We start from the raw sequence: 18,086 nt of genomic DNA, 5'->3' as shown, positions 1-18,086 counted from the left end.
ATTGCCTGTTGGAAAGAGTCCTCAATTTTTCCTTATCAGCACGCACACGTGTGTGCTGGGAATCAGCTACATACTTCTTGATTGTGCAATGATCACGATGAAGTGTCTTGGCAATGTTGATTGTAGTCATGCCTTGACCTAAATACTCCACAATTTGTTGCTTCTCAGCAGCCGACACATCCTTTATCTTTCCCATTTTGGCAAAAAATGTAGGCTGCTTAATAATGTGGAACAGCCTTCTTAAGTAGTCTTGCCTTTATTTGGACACACCTGCCAAACTAATTTGCACAGGTATCTGCAATTGCTTTCAGTGATATAAAGAGCCCTGACACACATCACCATCAATGAGTTTAAATGACAAACAAAAAAATTCTAACATTATCACTCCTAAACTCTTTGTGCATAATAATTTGGAACACAGTGTAGATGGGCCTTGTCCTAGCTGGATGCGGCCAAGGCATTTGACTCTCTAGAGTGGCCCTTTTTATCCGCATGCTTACAGAGATACCAATTCGGTCCTAAATTTCAAAGATGGATTAGTGCAATTTATCTGAAACCTAAAGCCAGGATAATTATTAATAACTCCATGTCAAACATTTTCCCTGAAAAAACGAACTCGTCAGGGGTGCCCGCTCTCCCCAGCCTTATTTGCTCTTGCGATTGAAGCATTAGCAATACATATGAGATCCACTCCATCTATTAAGGGTGTTGAGATAGCTGATCGCACGGGTGTCATTGGTTTATATGCGGATGATATGGTAATATTTATGGATAATGTAGAAGAGACCTTGCCGCATGTGATCACTATTATAAACGGATTTAGTAAGCGTTCGGGGTTATATATTAATTGGGATAAGTCTGCTTTGATGCCTCTTACCCATGATTCAACAGATCACCTTGAAGGACTCTCCTCATTACCGGTGGGATCTAGCTTTAAATACTTGGGAATAATTATACCAAAATATAGTAGGCTTGATTTACAATTTAATATTCTCCCGTTACTAGACTTGGTTAAATATAAATTTGCAGTCTGGAGTAAGTTACCACTATCTGTCTCTGGTCGTATAAATCTGATTAAGATGATATTGCTCCCGAAACTAAGGCTAGCAGAACCAGAGGTACCAGCACTGCACAAATAACAAGCTAGAGCTCAAGCAGATTAACACTGTTGTCCAGCAAGGACTGGAGGAAGGTGCTGGTTAATAAAGAGTGATACAAGCACCTGACCCAAGACAAACCCAGCACCAGAGGAAAAAGACCAGCAGCCAGAATTCCAAAAGAAAATGGTGGATAGTCACAAACTAAACAGATTCTAACAGTACTAAGCTTGGTTCTTGTATTCAAGTACTTTTGATTCTGGTCATGTATTAATGTACTTATGGTGGTTCTAGTAAAATATTAACTTAGTGATGGTGGATCTGGTGAAGTTGTCAAGTACTGATGGTGGGTCTGTCGATGTATTAATGTAATGATGGTGGAGCTAGTAATGTCTTCATGTACTGATGGTGATCCTGGTGATGATTTAATCTGCTGATGGTGGTTCTGGTGAAGTATTCATGTACTGATGGTAGTTCTGGTTACGTATTTATTTACTGACTAGATGGTTGCCTGAGTCTAACGCATCGGGTATTCTAGAATATGTATGTATGTATGTATGTATGTATGTATGTATGTATGTATGTATATAGCAGCCACATAGTATATAGCACAGCCCACGTAACACACACATCCACGTAGTATATAGCACAGCCACGTAGTATATAGCACAGCCACGTAGTATATAGCACAGGCCATGTAGTATATAGCACAGGCCACGTAGTATATAGCACAGGCCACGTAGTATATAGCAGACAAATACTACTTGGCCTGTGCTATATACTATGTGGCTGCTATACATACATACATACATACATATTGTAGAATAACCGATGCGTTAATACAGGCCACGCAGTATATAACAGTGGCCACGCAGTATATAACACAGTCCAAAGAGTATATAACACAGCCCAAGTACTATATAATACAGCCCATGCAGTATATAGCAGCCACACAGTATATAACACAGGCGACGTTGTATATAACACAGGCCACGCAGTATATAACACAGGGCACGTAGTATATAGCACAGCCCACGCAGTATATCACACAGCCCACGCAGTATATAACACTGCCCACGCAGTATATAACACTGCCCATGTAGTATATAGCAGCCACGCAGTATATAACACATCCCACGCAGTATTTAGCAGTGTGGGCACCATATCCCTGTTAAGAAAAATAATTAAAATACAAAATAGTTATATACTCACCCGCCGGGATCCAGCGAAGCTCTGGAGATGCGCACGGCTGCCGTCATCTTCCGTTCCCAGGATGCATTGCGAAATTACCCAGATGACTTAGCGGTCTCGCTAGGTCGCTAGGTGAGAATAGCAGGTTTTTTGTTTTTTATTATTTTTAACATTAAATCTTTTTACTATTGATGCTGCATAGGCAGCATCAATAGTAAAAAGTTGGGGACACACAGGGTTAATAGCAGCGGTAACGGAGTGCGTTACCCGCGGCATAACGCGGTCCGTTACCGCTGGCATTAACCCTGTGTGAGCGGTGACCGGAGGGGAGTATGGAGCAGGCACTGACTGCAGGTGAGTAGGGAGGGACTAATCGGACTGTGCCCTTCGCTGATTGGTCGCGGCAGCCATGACAGGCAGCTGGCGAGACCAATCAGCGACGCGGGATTTCCGTGACAGAAGTTGCCGACAGAAAGACGGAAGTACCCCTTAGACAATTATATATATAGATGATGTTTCTGTTGTACTATTCATGTGCTTTTGATGGCTCTGGTGCTCTAATTATATTCTGATGATTATTTTGGTTTCATATTCATGTACTGATGATGGTTCTGGTGATGAATATATCATATACAGTCAAGGGAATCCTTGAAATGCTGTATCTTTTGCTGGCAAGAGCATCATTTGGGACTTTGTGACAACTTGGTCGCCCAAGACTGGCCATCGTGTATATTTGCTGCCAAAGGAGCTCAGAGTAATTAAGTGGCAGACAGAGACTTTGAGGTCATAAGGACCTCCTGAGACACAAGGATTACCAATATGAAATAGCGGATGCAACCCTGTGAGTACTTCCTGAGTGAAGACTCAAAGTGGCACCGAAGAAGGGTGGAAGAAGTCAGTCACTCTGGGTGCATCCTACCCGAAGGACCAGTAGTTTTCACATATTGTGCCTGTTAGAGACTTTTCTGCCATCATCAAGCTTTATCAAACTGCTTGTGAATGGGACCTACTGCTATATATCAGCCTGTGCTATTTCTTAAAGGGGAACTCCACTGCCCCTTACAGATCTTGGACTGTCTCAAAACAGACATCACAAAAAGATGAAAGAAAAAAAAGGTACATTGCAAAAAGCAAATTTAAGGAAGATCAGACAGAAAAAATATACACAAATCCTTACGATTAAGACACATTTCTAAAAGGTACCTTCACACTAAACGATATCGCTAGCGATCCGTGACGTTGCAGCGTCCTGGCTAGCGATATCGTTGTGTTTGACAGGCAGCAGCGATCAGGATCCTGCTGTGATATCGCTGGTCGTTGCTGAAAGTTCAGAACTTTATTTGGTCGTTAGATCGGCGTGTATCGTCGTGTTTGACAGCCAAAGCAACTATGCCAGCGATGTTTTACAGTGGTAACCAGGGTAAATATCGGGTTACTAAGCGCAGGGCCGCGCTTAGTAACCCGATGTTTACCCTGGTTACCATTGTAAAAGTAAAAAAAACAAACAGTACATACTCACCCTCTGATGTCTGTCACACGTCCCTCGCCGTCCGCTTCCCGCACTGACTGTGATTGACGGCCGTAAAGTAAAAGCAGAGCACAGCGGTGACGTCACCGCTGTGCTGTACTTTACGGCCGGCAATCCTATCACAGTCAGTGCAGGTAGCGGACGGCGAGGGACGTGTGACAGACATCAGAGGGTGAGTATGTACTGTTTGTTTTTTTTTACTTTTACAATGGTAACCAGGGTAAACATCGGGTTACTAAGCGCGGACCTGCGCTTAGTAACCCGATGTTTACCCTGGTTACCCGGGGACCTCGGCATCGTTGGTTGCTGGAGAGCTGTCTGTGTGACAGCTCTCCAGTGACCACACAGCGACGCTGCAGCGATCGGCATCGTTGTCGATATCGCTGCAGCGCCGCTTAGTGTGAAGGTACCTTTAGCGACGCTGCAGCGATACAGACCACGATGCCGATCGCTGCAGCGTCGCTGTTTAGTCACTGTGTGGTCGCTGGAGAGCTGTCACACAGACGGCTCTCCAGCGACCAACGATGCCGAAGTCCCCTGGTAACCAGGGTAAACATCGGGTTACTAAGCGCAGGGCCGCGCTTAGTAACCCGATGTTTACCCTGGTTACCATTGTAAAAGTAAAAAAAAAAAACACATACTCACATTCCGGTGCCCGGCGTCCGCTTTCCTGCACTTCTCCTGCATCCTGTATCAGCGCCGAAGATCTCCGGCATCTCCCACAGAGCAGAGCAGTGACGTCACCGCTCTGCTTTACGGCCGGCACTTACACAGGATGCAGGAGGAGTGCAGGGAAGCAGACGCCGGGCACCGGAATGTGAGTATGTGGTTTTTTTTTTTACTTTTACAATGGTAACCAGGGTAAACATCGGGTTACTAAGCGCGGCCCTGCGCTTAGTAGCCCGATGTTTACCCTGGTTACCAGTGAAGACATCGCTGGATCGGTGTCACACACACCGATTCAGCGATGTCAGCGGGAGATCCAGCGACGAAATAAGGTTCTGGACTTTCAGCAAATGGACTCACATATTGTGACACATGGTCACAGAGGATCGCTCATTTCTGGGAGCACTTAGCCACTGCTGGTGCCCAACTTTTATGGACATTTGAGCCTATATCTGGGCCTGTTGGCCACTGAAAACTCCCCTGATGAATCTCCGTGATTGGAGAGGAAACGCGTAGGGAGGCGTTTTTGAGATATTTTGAAGCTGGGGGTGTCCATAGCTAGGCTTACTTGGGCCTGTCCTTGTAAGGACAGGAGCTATTGCTGGGGCACGACAGGGGTTTAGGGAAAAGGTCCCCACATCCCCTACCTCAGTCTGCTTTCGTGGACCCTCCCTGGACCCTGCATAACTATTGTGGGGATCCTCCTGTCTGCAATTGGTGAGACCATACCAGTTTTTTATTAGAGCACAGTTTTCGTCGTGAGCACTTATTTTGTTATGTGTATTTAGTTTGTCCATTTTAATTTTACAAGTAAAGGTTATGTTTTAATATTGGGTTAAACTCTTCTGGCTGCCGCAAATTATCTACCCTAAGAGGTGTGTAACAGTTCAGGGTTCTGAGCTAAAGGCTGAACTTTCAGCAACGACCAGCGATCTCACAGCGGGATCCTGATCGCTGCTGCGTGTCAAACACAACGATATCGCTATCCAGGACGCTGCAACGTCACGGATCGCTAGCGATATTGTTGTAAAGTCGCTTAGTGTGAAGGTACCTTAACTACACCATTTTCTTTTTAATGATAATCTGTATTTTTAAAGTGTACACAAAAAGACCATGTATTCAAGGACAAACTGTTAGTCAGTATTTGCTCAGCATATATTTGCTGTGTCACTTCCCTTTGCTATGACTGCAAGATAATCCTGTACTCGGTGTAAAATATATGATAAGTGGATGCAATATGGGACATATGATGTAATATTACCATAAAGAATGTTCAACAGGGCAGATAAGTACACCTGTGCAGGAGCGTAATGCCGGTGAGGTATGAAGCAACAGGAGGGCGGCGATCATAAGAAACTGGGAGGTGCCGGACCCAGACCTGCAACACCCATCGGACCGGACCGCCCCAGGGTCAGTATAATAAATCTTATTTTTCTTATCTTTCAGGTCGGATCGGGGCTTATCTACAGCATTATAGAATGCTAAGTAACTAGAACCACAGCACTCAAGATAATAATATAAAATCAATGAGTATAAAATATAATACAAAAACACGGGTATTACATACCTGGTAATGTGTTTTTTCATGAGACATGACGGCACCACGAGAGAGGGGATCCGCCCATCAAGGACAGGAAACCTTCAAGATAAAAGGGGCGGCTCCTCTCTCCACATCAGTTGTTTACAGAGTACGAGAGGAACTCCGCTGGTTAGTGTACACATAAATAATACATCCTATACGGTTCTATTCACCGATACCCCAGGGAGTGTATAATACAAATAATGCTAATAATGCACCCAACTAATGACGTGATCAAAAGGGTGGGAATATAAGGGTGCCGTCATGTCTCATGAAAAAACACATTACCAGGTATGTAATACCCGTGTTTTTCCATCATACATGACGGCACCACGAGAGAGTTACAGAGATTGTATTCTCTTTAGGGAGGGATCACTGCTTGTAACACTCTTCTCCCAAATGTGAGATCAGAGGTAGCAGATAGGTCTAGCCTATAATGTTTAAAGAACGTAGACGGAGAGGACCAAGTGGCCGCCTTACAAATCTGGTCGATGGTAGCATCTGCTCTCTCCGCCCACGACGTCGCCATGGCCCTCGTGGAGTGGGCTTTCAGACCCTGTGGAACAACCTTGCCTGCACTACTATACGCTAGAATAATGGCCTCTCACACCCATCTAGCTATAGTCTGTTTTGAGGCTTTAAGGCCCTTCCTTGACCCCTGGAACGAAACAAATAAAGCCCTCTGCTTCCTCCAGGATTTTTTCACCTCTAGATACTGTAGGATACATCTCCTAACGTCTAGGCAATGGAGTCTCTCCTCTTTTTGGTTACTGGGATTGGGACAGAAAGAGGGTAGGGTTATGTCCTGAGCCCTATGAAATCTCGATACCACTTTGGGGAGATATGCCGGATCTAATTTTAATACAACCCTATCGTCCATGATTTGTGTGTAAGGGGGGTCAGCTGACAACGCGTGTAAATCCCCCACCCTACGGGCTGATGTAAGGGCCACTAACAAAGCTGTTTTTAATGTTAGTATTTTATCAGAAGTTGTATTTAATGGCTCAAAGGGGCTTTCCGTCAGGGCTGTTAACACTAGATTTAGATCCCATGGTGGAGGAGTAGGAGATGGAACAGAGTCAGCTCTACTACAGGCTCGGACAAACCTCACCACCCACCTATTACTTGCCAGGTCACAGTTAAATAGGGCTGCTAAGGCTGAAATGTGTACTTTGAGGGTACTAACAGCTAACCCCAGATCTAAGCCCTTCTGCAGGAACTCCAGTATTGCCACTATTGGGACCTCCCCTTCCCGTATTGGCCCTGAGCTGGAGAGGAATTTCTTCCATATTCTCCCATAGATCTTGGTCGTTACTGGCTTTCTGCTGCTGAGCAAGGTGGATATTAGCCCAGCTGAGAACCCTTCTTTCTCTAGTAACGACCGCTCAAATGCCAGGCTGTCAAATGAAGCCCGGAGTTCTGCGGGTGGTTGAAGGGACCCTGCGTTAGAAGGTCCTGGTCTTCCGGGAGAACCCATGGGTCCGTCACTGACATCACTCTCAGCCAGTAAAACCACGGTCTTTTCGGCCAGAAGGGAGCTATGATAATTACCCTGGCCTTGTCCTCCCTGATGTTCCTCAGAACCGCTGGGATTAGACATATCGGTGGGAAGGCATACAGGAGTCCTGACGTCCATTCTATGCTGAAGGCGTCTACTGCCAACGGCCTGTCTGCTGGGTTCAGGGAGCAGAACTTTTGGACTTTCTTGTTGACTTTTGAGGCAAAGAGGTCTATCTTGGGTTTTCCCCACATGTGCACTATCCGTTGAAAAACGGACTTTTTTAGGGACCATTCTCCTTGCCTCAAGTGGTTCCTGCTTAAAAAGTCTGCCTTTATGTTGTCCACGCCTCGGATATGCAGGGCCGATAATGACAGGAGGTGCCTTTCGGCTAGAGACATGAGTCTTGTGGTTACGTGCATCAGAGCCCGAGAGCGGGTGCCTCCCTGGTGGTTCACGTATGCGACCGCTGTTCGGTTGTCCGATAGGACTCTCACATGATGCCCTGCCAAGTGAGGAAGTAATCTCTCTAGCGCTTTTTCTATTGCTAGGAGCTCCCACTCGTTTGAGGATAGATCTTTCTCCTCTTGAGCCCAGGGGTCTTGGACCCATAGTGTGTCTGAGTGGGCTCCCCACCCCCACGGACTGGCGTCTGTTGTGATCACCTTGGAGGCTGTGAATGTCCAGGGAACTCCTCTCGGGGATGACTCTATCTGTAACCACCATCTGAGAGATTGGAGCACAGAGAGTGGGAGAGGGAGCTTCTGCTCTAACTGCCCCTGAAGTTCCTGGTCGTTCTGCAGCACACACCATTGCAGTTCTCTTGCATGGAACTGGGCCCATTTTACTGCCGGTATGCAGGAGGTTAGGGATCCTAACACCGACATGGCCCTTCTTAAAGTCATTTCCGTTTTTTTTAAAGTGGTCATAATCATTTGTTTGATTTTTTCCTCTTTTCCTTCTGGGAGGCGACACTCCTGTGCCACGGAGTCTACCGTTATCCCCAGGAAATTCTGGACCATAGCTGGCTCCAGCTTGGACTTCTTGAGATTTAGTTGCCATCCCAGTGTCTGAAGAGTGTCCATCACTATCCTGACCTGTTCCTGACAGTGAGAAAAGTTCTTCCCCACTATCAGGAAGTCGTCCAGGTAGGGTATTATCAGAGTGTCTTTTTCTCTGAGATGAGCTGTGACCTCTGCTATCAGCTTTGTGAATACCCGTGGGGCTGTTGCTATCCCAAAGGGCAGAGCCTTGTACTGGAAGTGACGCAGCTGAGACCCCATCTGGACTGCCACTCTGAGAAACCGACGATCTTGTTGTCTGATTGGGACGTGATAATAAGCGTCCTTGAGGTCGAGGACGGACATGTACCACTGGGGATAGAGAAGTTTCACCGCTGATTTTATGGTCTCCATCTTGAATGATGGTATTACAAGAAATTTGTTGAGGCCTTTTAGGTTTATTATTGTCCTCCAGAAGTTGTCTGGTTTCTTTATGAGAAAAAGAGGGGAATAAAATCCTTCCCTTCTTTCCTCTATAGGAACTTCCTCCAAGACGTGTTTGTCTAGGAGTGATGTTACTTCTCCTTCCAGACTGTCTTGTTTCTCCTGAGAGGATTGTACTGGGGTCTGCATATACCTTCTTGGAGGCCAGTGGTGAAACTTTAGTTTTAGGCCTGATCCTACGATCTGCCGGATCCATATGCTGGATGAGATCCTCTCCCAGGCTGGAAGGAAGTGAGAGAGCCTCCCTCCCACCTGAGAAGGACCGTCACTGGGAGGGTTTTTTGGTGTCTCTGGGGGACTTGCCGAAATAGAAGCCCTTTCCTCCCCTGGGTCGCTTGTCCAGGTTGCTCCTGTCTCGGTCTCTGTACTGCTGTCTCCGGAATTTTTGACCTCTCCGAAAGGAGCGACGAAAGGGCTGAAACGGCTGTTTCGGGAAGTTCTTCTTTTTATCCCCGGCTTTCTCCAACACCTCGTCTAAAGCCGGTCCGAAGAGGAAGTTCCCCTCACAAGGCAAAGAGCAGAGCTTCATCTTGGCCTGAGTATCTCCTGGCCAGCATTTAAGCCATACGGCACGGCGTCCTGTGTTGGCTAACGCTGCTGATTTTGCTGCCAGCCTAGCCGAGTCCGCTGACGCTTCAGCTAGAAACACCGCCGCTGCTTTCATAGTTGGTATTGCCTCCAGGATAGTTTCCCTGGGAACTTTTTTCTCTACCTGTTCCTCCAGGTTGTCTATCCAGATTTTAAGGGATCTGGCTACACAAGTGGCCGCGATGGCTGGCCTTAGTGCTCCTGCTGAGGCTTCCCAAGCTGTCTTCAGGGAACTGTCCACCTTCCTATCCAGAGGTTCTTTTAGAGAACCTAGGTCCTCGAATGGCAGGGAGGATTTCCTGGCAACTTTGGAGACCGCCACATCAATTTTTGGGGCTCTGTCCCAAGATGAGGACGCCTCCTCTTCAAAAGGGTACCTTCTTTTTAGGGAGGTAGTTAACTGGGACCTTTTTTCTGGCTTTTGCCATTCCCTTTTAATTAGTTCTTGTAGCTGCTCATTAACAGGGAATGACCTCCGCTTTTTCTTTTGTAGGCCACTGAACATGAGTTCCTGGGCTGTCTTTTTGGCCTTCTCATCTACCAGCCCCATGGTAGAGCGAACAGCTTTAATAAGCCTATCCGTAGCCTCTGCTGGAAAGATGTCTTCTTCCTCTGAGCTACTATCAGAGCAGCGGGCTGTATCGGAATCCTGCTCTGACCCCGAGGAATCTCTTTGGGATCCTACTGAAGGGCTGGATCTGTCCCTAGATCTGGCATCTGTGTCAGCTGTCTGTAATGCGTTTACGGACCTAGAGACTTCGGTCTGAATCAGGGACCTTAGGCTGTCCGTAAAGGAGGGTGTTTCCTCCGCAACAGTCTGGTTGATACATTCCTGACACAGTCTTTTACCCCAAGATGTTTTTAAGGGTTTTTTACATAAGGGGCACTCCTTATTTTTAGTTTTTCCTCTACTCTTTTTGGGGACCTCCTATACTCCACCCCGCAATGTATGTAAGAAGAGAGGGGAGAGACAGAGATAAGAGAAGAGAAAAGAACAGACATTAGCGTGCTGGACTTTCTCGCAGATCACTCACCACTCGGACGCTTTCAAAGTACGGGTACCGGATCCGGAGGTTGGCTGGATTTCTCCATGTCTCCCACTGAGACTAGGGACCCCTCCTTGGCACGGCGATCCGTCCGTACGCTGTCCGAGCGGCTTCTGCTGCTGCCATGGCGGGACTGGCTCTTTTCGCTTGAGCGAGACCGCCTCTCCTGCATCTCTTGCTGTGGCATCAAATGCTCTGGTGAAAGACTCTCCATCATACACGTTAACACTTAGCAAGAGTAGTCACCTTCAACCTGACCTGGTTTTAGTGACACAGGGCAGCGTTTCTGGCTTGTTTAAATAGATTCACTTTTTTTTTTTTTTTTTCCTAATGAATCACCTGGTTGATCCTGTCTTACTGGCTGCTTCAGTGATCAGGTGTATAATCGCACCTGTCCTGAATGATTACCTGGCTGATCGTACCTGCACCACTTCCGGTGCTTCTATGTGCAATCAATCACCTGGTTGATCCTGCCGTCGCTAGCGCAATGCCTGCGCTGTATAATCATGCCAGCGCGCACCCGGCAACCACTTCCGGTGCGCGCTTTTAGAGCCACCATCTATCTGGCTTGCCGGCCGCCCTGCGCGCTTGCGCAGTAGGGTGATGTCTGAGAGCGCACCCCACGCTCCCATCTACCTGGTTGATCCTGCCGACGGCCTGTGCGCGCACCCGGACTCACTTCCGGTGCGCGCTTGCACTCACCTTCCAGGCGCGCACCCGGCTCTTACTTCCGGTGCGCGCTGAAGATTCCGATCCTCCTGCCCCAGTGCCCTGCACAAGCGTTCCGAGCGCTGCTGCCCGGCGATGTGCGCACGCGCGGCCGCCTCCTGGGAAGATGGCGCCGGCCAGGCAGGAAAGCTGCAGTGTCCACTCTGTCCGACACGCCACGCTCCCCCCAGATCCATGCTGCAGATACCGCTTCCATATCTTCTCCGATTGTATCAGGTACCAAAAAGGAAGGAGGAGGGGGGCGGGGGGACCATCTGCAGTGCTCAACAGGGATGGCATAATACCACCGAGGAGCCTTACCTAGCCTGGGCACCGATGTGCCTCACAGGCTGCATGGCCACCATAGTCAACAGGGAGGGAGCACCATTGTGACCTCCGAGGACAATAGGCAGGTGGATTTTTTTTTTTTTTTTTGCAACAGCTCCAATCTTCACCCGGGCGTCTGCCTCACGGGCTGTGGCCATGCTTCGCTCAGGGGGGGCATGGTATACATTGACCCCCGAGGCGACTACGGGTACCTGGTGACGGGTGCAGCAGACCAGCGCCTGCCCATATCCACCCGACCCAGGCCCCGGCATCCTCTTCAATCTTCAGACGTCATCCATCTTCATCATACGTCTTCCATCTTGAGGGTTCCCCGTCAAGGACAGGAAACCAACTGATGTGGAGAGAGGAGCCGCCCCTTTTATCTTGAAGGTTTCCTGTCCTTGATGGGCGGATCCCCTCTCTCGTGGTGCCGTCATGTATGATGGAAAAATCTATATTATTAGTTATATAAGATAAATAAGATATATCAAGTGTGTGGCAAAAAAACAAGTGGTGACCACTCAGTGAAAAGTGAAACCAAGGCCAAAGCACAAATTAAAAGGAGAAATACCAGACAAGAATCAGTATAATATTAATTTTTATTTATTATAGAGTGCTGTAGATAAGCCCTGAAAGGCAGTGGCTGTATCTTATATCGGCCAAAACAGCTGACAGGTTCCCTTTTGTAAAACTCTGCACTCTCCTATGTTATATCTCTCTCCAGAGGACTGAGCACCGATTTGATTTTTTTGTACATAATCTTCTTCTTTATTTAGGCTATGTGCACACGTTCAGGATTTCTTGCAGAAATTTCCTGAGCAAAACCTGACATTTTCTGCAAGAAATCTGCATGCGTTTTTACCGCGTTTTTGGTGCGGTTTTTTGGCGGATTTTTCCGGAGGTTCCTAATGCAATAATATAGTGGGAAATCGGCAAAAAATCCGCAAAATTAATGAATATGCTGCGTTTTTTACCGCGATGCGTTTTTTTTGCAGAAAAAAACCGCATCATGTGCACAAAAATTGCAGAATGCATTCTAAATTATGGGATGCATAATGTGTGCAGTTTTTTCGCTTTTTATAGCGAAAAAAAAAGCGAAAAATCTGCAACATGTGCACACAGCCTTAAAGCCAGATCAACAAAATAAATATCACTAAGGCTATGTACACAAGTTGCATTTTTCCCTGCAGGCAAAGCCTGCTCTCTTGGCAGTAAAGCAGCTGCTTACAAAAAGCAGTTTTTGCTGCTTTTTTTTCTTGCGTTTTGTTGTCTCTTGTGCATGTTGCACCAAAAACGCAACAAAAACTGATACCTGTGTTTTTTTCTGCATTTTTGTACTTACCCATTGTTTCCTATGGGTAGGAAAACACTGCAAACAGGCAGAAAAACGAAGGAAGTGACATGGGGAAGTTTGCAAAAACGCAGCAGTTTTTCAAACCAATGTGTGTGCATGAGATTTCTGAAATCTCAGACTTTGCTAATTCTGTAAAACACTGCTTAAAATTTACCTAAAAAAATGCAGCAAAAACACAACATGTGAACATAGCCTAAAAGTGGTTTTCTGAAATGTAGATTGGCTAAATACTTTGAACATTATTGAATCCATATCACCCTAATTAAACTATTCAACCCCCTGAGACAACACATACCCTACTGGTTGTGACGCAGCCTTTTTTCCTAATGTTTCTGACCTCAATACTAGGTTTAATAACTTTCCCCACTTTTTCCACTCGTCCCTGACACTACCTACCTGAGTTCATGATCCGATTCTCTGACAGTATACCAACCTTTATGACATAAACCTCAGATCCACACACACCACCAGAAGCTGGAGTGTCTCTGTATAAATCTAAATTCTGAGGATTTTAAGCACCTTCTAATGTGAGTAGGTAAACTACTTGAACACCAATGTAAAACACCAAATGATCACATCAGTCTTTATTTAAAAAAAAAAAAAAAAAAGATCTAAAGCAATGTGGAGAAAACTGAATTTATCTCACATAAAAGACCCTAAAGTCCTAAACTCCCTTTCACATTCTAATTTTTCATTTTGTTTCTGGATTTATCAGAACATACTTTTATTGGTAACTCCAGAAATAGCTCAAAATCTTGAAAATGATGGATATTTGTGTACCCGCGAGCTTAGACAATATGCGCAAAGCACAAGTTATCAGTTCAATTTTGAGTAGTCATCACAAGGAGGAAATTCCTCCACAACCCTCAGTTTCCCCAAATAAAGGTTTAAAAAGTTTTAAAGCACCAATCCAGCATTCAGTTTTTATTTTAGAGCTGGAGTGGTGTCGCTAAGAAATCTAAGGCTATGTTCACACGTTGCGTCTTTGCTGCATTTTTTTTTGTGTGCAAATTTTAAGCCGTATCAGCGGGAGCTCTAGAAATGAATGAAGGAATTAAGACTGCAGAGGAGCTTGGTGCAACTCTTCTTAACTCATGGTCACCACTAGTATAGGTAAAAATCATCACTTCCATTTGACAGGTATCCATAGCCTCCAATGATTAGCATAGTGTTCCCATTGGGAAAATCGAAGATAACTATCTGGCATACTACAGAAAGGGTTTAGTCATTTCTCGCTATTACACAGAAATGGTTTGGTTCATAAAGACTACTTATTTCCTGGCAGGAATCCAGATACTAATAAAATGTCCATAACAAGCAACGTAATCAAACATGACATGTGAATATGAATCCCATTTACTTCTAATGTTTGCAATAAAGAGTTAATTTAACGCATTACCTTGTTGTAAAGTCTGGCAGCCAGCCCACGCTGTAGTACCCTCTCCCGAAAATTCACAGCTTTCAAAAAGAATATCAAGTTGCTGATCTTATCTGAACCGATTGCCAAGATACTGAAGGAAAAAACTCACAATTAGTTAAAATATAAAACAAAAACAGAAGGCTAGATCAAAAATATAGGTATGTATATAATTAATGTATAGAATGTCACTACTCACAGCAGGTACATTCTCTGAAACATTAGGTACATGTGTACTATTATATTTCTAAATACGTATTTCTCAGTTCATGAATACAGTATAAATGCACTCAGAAATAATACACAATTTACTAGGCAGAAACACAGTAACAAGAGACACATTAAGGCCTCCGTCATTGGGTTTCACTTACAAATACTGTTGATGGAAAAAAAAATGGATTACAATAGGCACGTGTAATTGCGGTATTAAAGGGGTTATACAGGACTATTTGTTTCCCTATGGGCCTAAAAACTAACAGGCAGGTAATTGCTAACTACCTGTTGTTCTGCCCCGCGCCGGCACAGAGTGGCCATGGACCAATCCTGCCGGCGATTCAGCTGCTCAACATCAACAAAGCAGCTCTTCTTCCGGGTTGCTCTGTTGATGGTGGGTGACGTGCCAACTTCATGCTGATTGACAGCCAGCTCACACCCCAATCAGCATGACGTCAGCAGTTACACCCTGTCAACAGGACAGCGCAGAAGAGAAGTCGCTGCTCTGTTGACGTCACATCAGAGGAAGATGCTGAATCACCAGCAGGAGCAGTCTGTGACAGCTCTGCTCCGGCACTTAACAGGCAGGTAAATAGCAACTACCTGCTTGTTAGTTTTTCATCCCATAGTAAAAAAACAACAACAAAAGTCCCTGACAACCTCTTAAGTGATTACAGGTTCAAATGCCCATGACTAAAAAAAAAATTAAAATAGTTAACCATTTTTATTCACAAAAATACAAGTTAAATAACACTCATAAATAAACCTTTTAATGTAGTTTAAAGGGATTGCACATGACTACAAAATTGATGACTTCTCTCCAGGATAGGTCATTGATTTCAAATGGGTGAAATAAGGCAAAAAAATCAATAAAAGGAAATGTGTCATCAGAAACTTAACTGTATAAATAAAATCTTTGGGTTACATGTATTTTTAAAAAAATTTTGGCAATAAATATATATATATATATATATATATATATATTTCTTAAAAAGCAAAATTAGTAAAATTAACAGTTTTAACACAATCCACTAGGGCTATTTTAGACTTTAATTTGCTGTTGGAGTTCACAGCAGTTTCCTTAACATCAGATTTCAATTACGAACACCACCTCTAAATCACAGATTATAAAAAAGTCACCACCAGTCACAATAGGTAATGTCATAGAAGACCCAGTTCCCCTCCACACTTGCACATGTTCATTAGATGCTTCAATACAACAGATAGGGTCAAAGTATTTTCATTGCGGCTACTGTACTTGTGGATTTCCTAAAACATCAGAAAGTTACAGCCTAAAATAAAAAGCCACAATGGCCAGTGTGAAAAGTGAAAGACTTCAATTTATTTTAATAAAAGATTTATATATGGAAAAAAATGTCTTTGCTAAAAACCTTGTATCCTTCCATTCATTAATTTGGTACATATTGAACAATGACCCTACAAGCATAGCACATTTGTACGTGTCAGCTACTGGAGAGGAACAACAGAAAGACAGTGATCAAGACAACAGAAAATGTTCTACAGGTACACAGTTCATATGAGGACATGACTGATGATAAATGAGTGTTAGGGAAAACAGAAAAATGTAGATTATGGCCACACACCCACATCCAACTTCTCCTCTTTAGGAGAATCACTTTTGTGTCCTCAGGTAGATCTGCTGTGGAACATTTCAAACTATTTGTTGGAGCTTGGCCAATACAAGTGTAGTATTACCGTACTTTACAACAAATGTCATGTATATATAACACCTCAGTCATTCAGCCAACTGAGCAATAGCTATGCAAGGAGAATCCAAATTCAATTTGGAAATTCACTTATTTCCATGTTCCATATATACTATAATAATTAACTGCATTCAGTCAACTAAACAGTAGCTGTATGTGTCAGATAGCAATTACATTTGGAAATTCATGTATATCCAAGTATGAGTCTAATCATAAATCCTCCTTACTTTTTTTATTGGATTTACTTCTTCCACATGTTTTACAGGGGTTCTCCAGGACTTAATTTATTTTCCTACGGGGCTAATCAGCCATCGGCAGGCAGTTTTTAACCTCCTGCCTGTTCTGCCATGCAGTAATCTCTTCCGGCTCAGAGTGGTCACACACCACTCCTGGCAGCGATGGTCCTACTTCCTGTGAAGTAACTATGACACAGCAGTTCCTTCTCCTCTGGTCTACTCTATTGATGGGTCATCTCTGCCAATGTAATTTAGATTGACAGAAAGCTCTCTGCTGCGTTAGGCAAAGCTGGCTGTCAATCAACATGACATCGGCAGTGACGCCCCGTCAACTGAGCAGACCAGAGGAGGAGGAACTGCTTTGTCAACAGGATATCGCAGAAAAAAGGAAGGACATCACTGCCAGGAGTGGTCCATGACTGCTCTGAACCAGGAGAGATAGGCGCAGGGCAGAACAGATAAGTAGTTAACAACTACCTACCGATAAGTGCTTAGCCACACAAAAAAAAAGTCTGGATAGACGGAAGAGGACCCCTATGCAGGAACAATATATGGACCCTTTGCATTCCAATAATGTGTCTGTGGCCTATGCCGCTTTTTGCTTTAAAGGTGATGTGGACCCCCTTATCTCTTTGGCCCTTTTACGACTGCACAGATTGTACTAATGTTATGTCCACCCCTGATAACTGGGTTCCAGCAAGAGCACAAAGCAACAGCTAAAAGATGTGCTACGCTATTCCAGCCAGTTGAGTAGACATTCAGATCTTGATGTAGTTCTTTATCTTCTAAAGCTGTGGTTTGATGTTGTAGAATGGTTCCACACACAGTTTCACACAGTCTCAATATCTAAGTTGGTGTTCAAAAACTTTTCCCTGGACAAATACACCCTGTATTACATTTGGCCAACTGACTAGAATATAGGAGGTTTCTCCTGCCAATCCATTTGGTGACAAGAGAAAGGTGGTGTTATGGCTCACTCGCATACCTCTCAATACAAAGGCAATATGGAGACTATGAACCCCACTTGCCTTAGTAAGGCTAAGATGCAGCATGTCTTGCAAAACCATAGACAGGCATTTGCACCATACAATCTCTTCTCTTTCTCAGGCTGGGCTCCACCAAAAACTCGCGGTGACTTAATTGTCAGGCCTCAGTTTCAGAAGCCCCTGCTCTCGATGGCTACTTGCCAGGGACTATAGGTGTAGGAGTTGCAAACGCACCCAGATTCTAGAGACTGCGAAGGGGTGGAAGGGCAAAAGTCCCTTTGATCCATATGAAAATACTATTACCATTAAAGTCCTATGTTAGTTGGGGCCCCAATTGGAGATTCTGCATTGGGGCCTACAAGCGTCAGGTTACGCCACTGCTACAGACTACAAACAAACCCATGTGAAGTCTGATACTAT

The 18,086-nt window shown here is 44.8% G+C and overlaps 1 protein-coding gene across 2 annotated transcripts in view; it reads right to left on the bottom strand.

Annotated features, from left to right (window-relative positions):
* The window catches only part of ACOXL (acyl-CoA oxidase like), an 804,481-nt gene that overhangs the window by 160,131 nt on the left and 626,264 nt on the right, over positions 1 to 18,086 (bottom strand). For both annotated transcript variants that reach the window (XM_077283134.1, XM_077283133.1), the window contains exon 15: positions 14,487 to 14,598. In XM_077283134.1, coding sequence (XP_077139249.1) covers positions 14,487 to 14,598 — 112 coding nt within the window. The remainder of the gene's footprint in view (positions 1 to 14,486; positions 14,599 to 18,086) is intronic.

This window comes from Ranitomeya variabilis, chromosome 2 (genome assembly GCF_051348905.1).
Source record: "Ranitomeya variabilis isolate aRanVar5 chromosome 2, aRanVar5.hap1, whole genome shotgun sequence".
Lineage (NCBI taxonomy): Eukaryota > Metazoa > Chordata > Amphibia > Anura > Dendrobatidae > Ranitomeya > Ranitomeya variabilis.
This window is presented reverse-complemented; position numbering and strand designations above follow the sequence as displayed.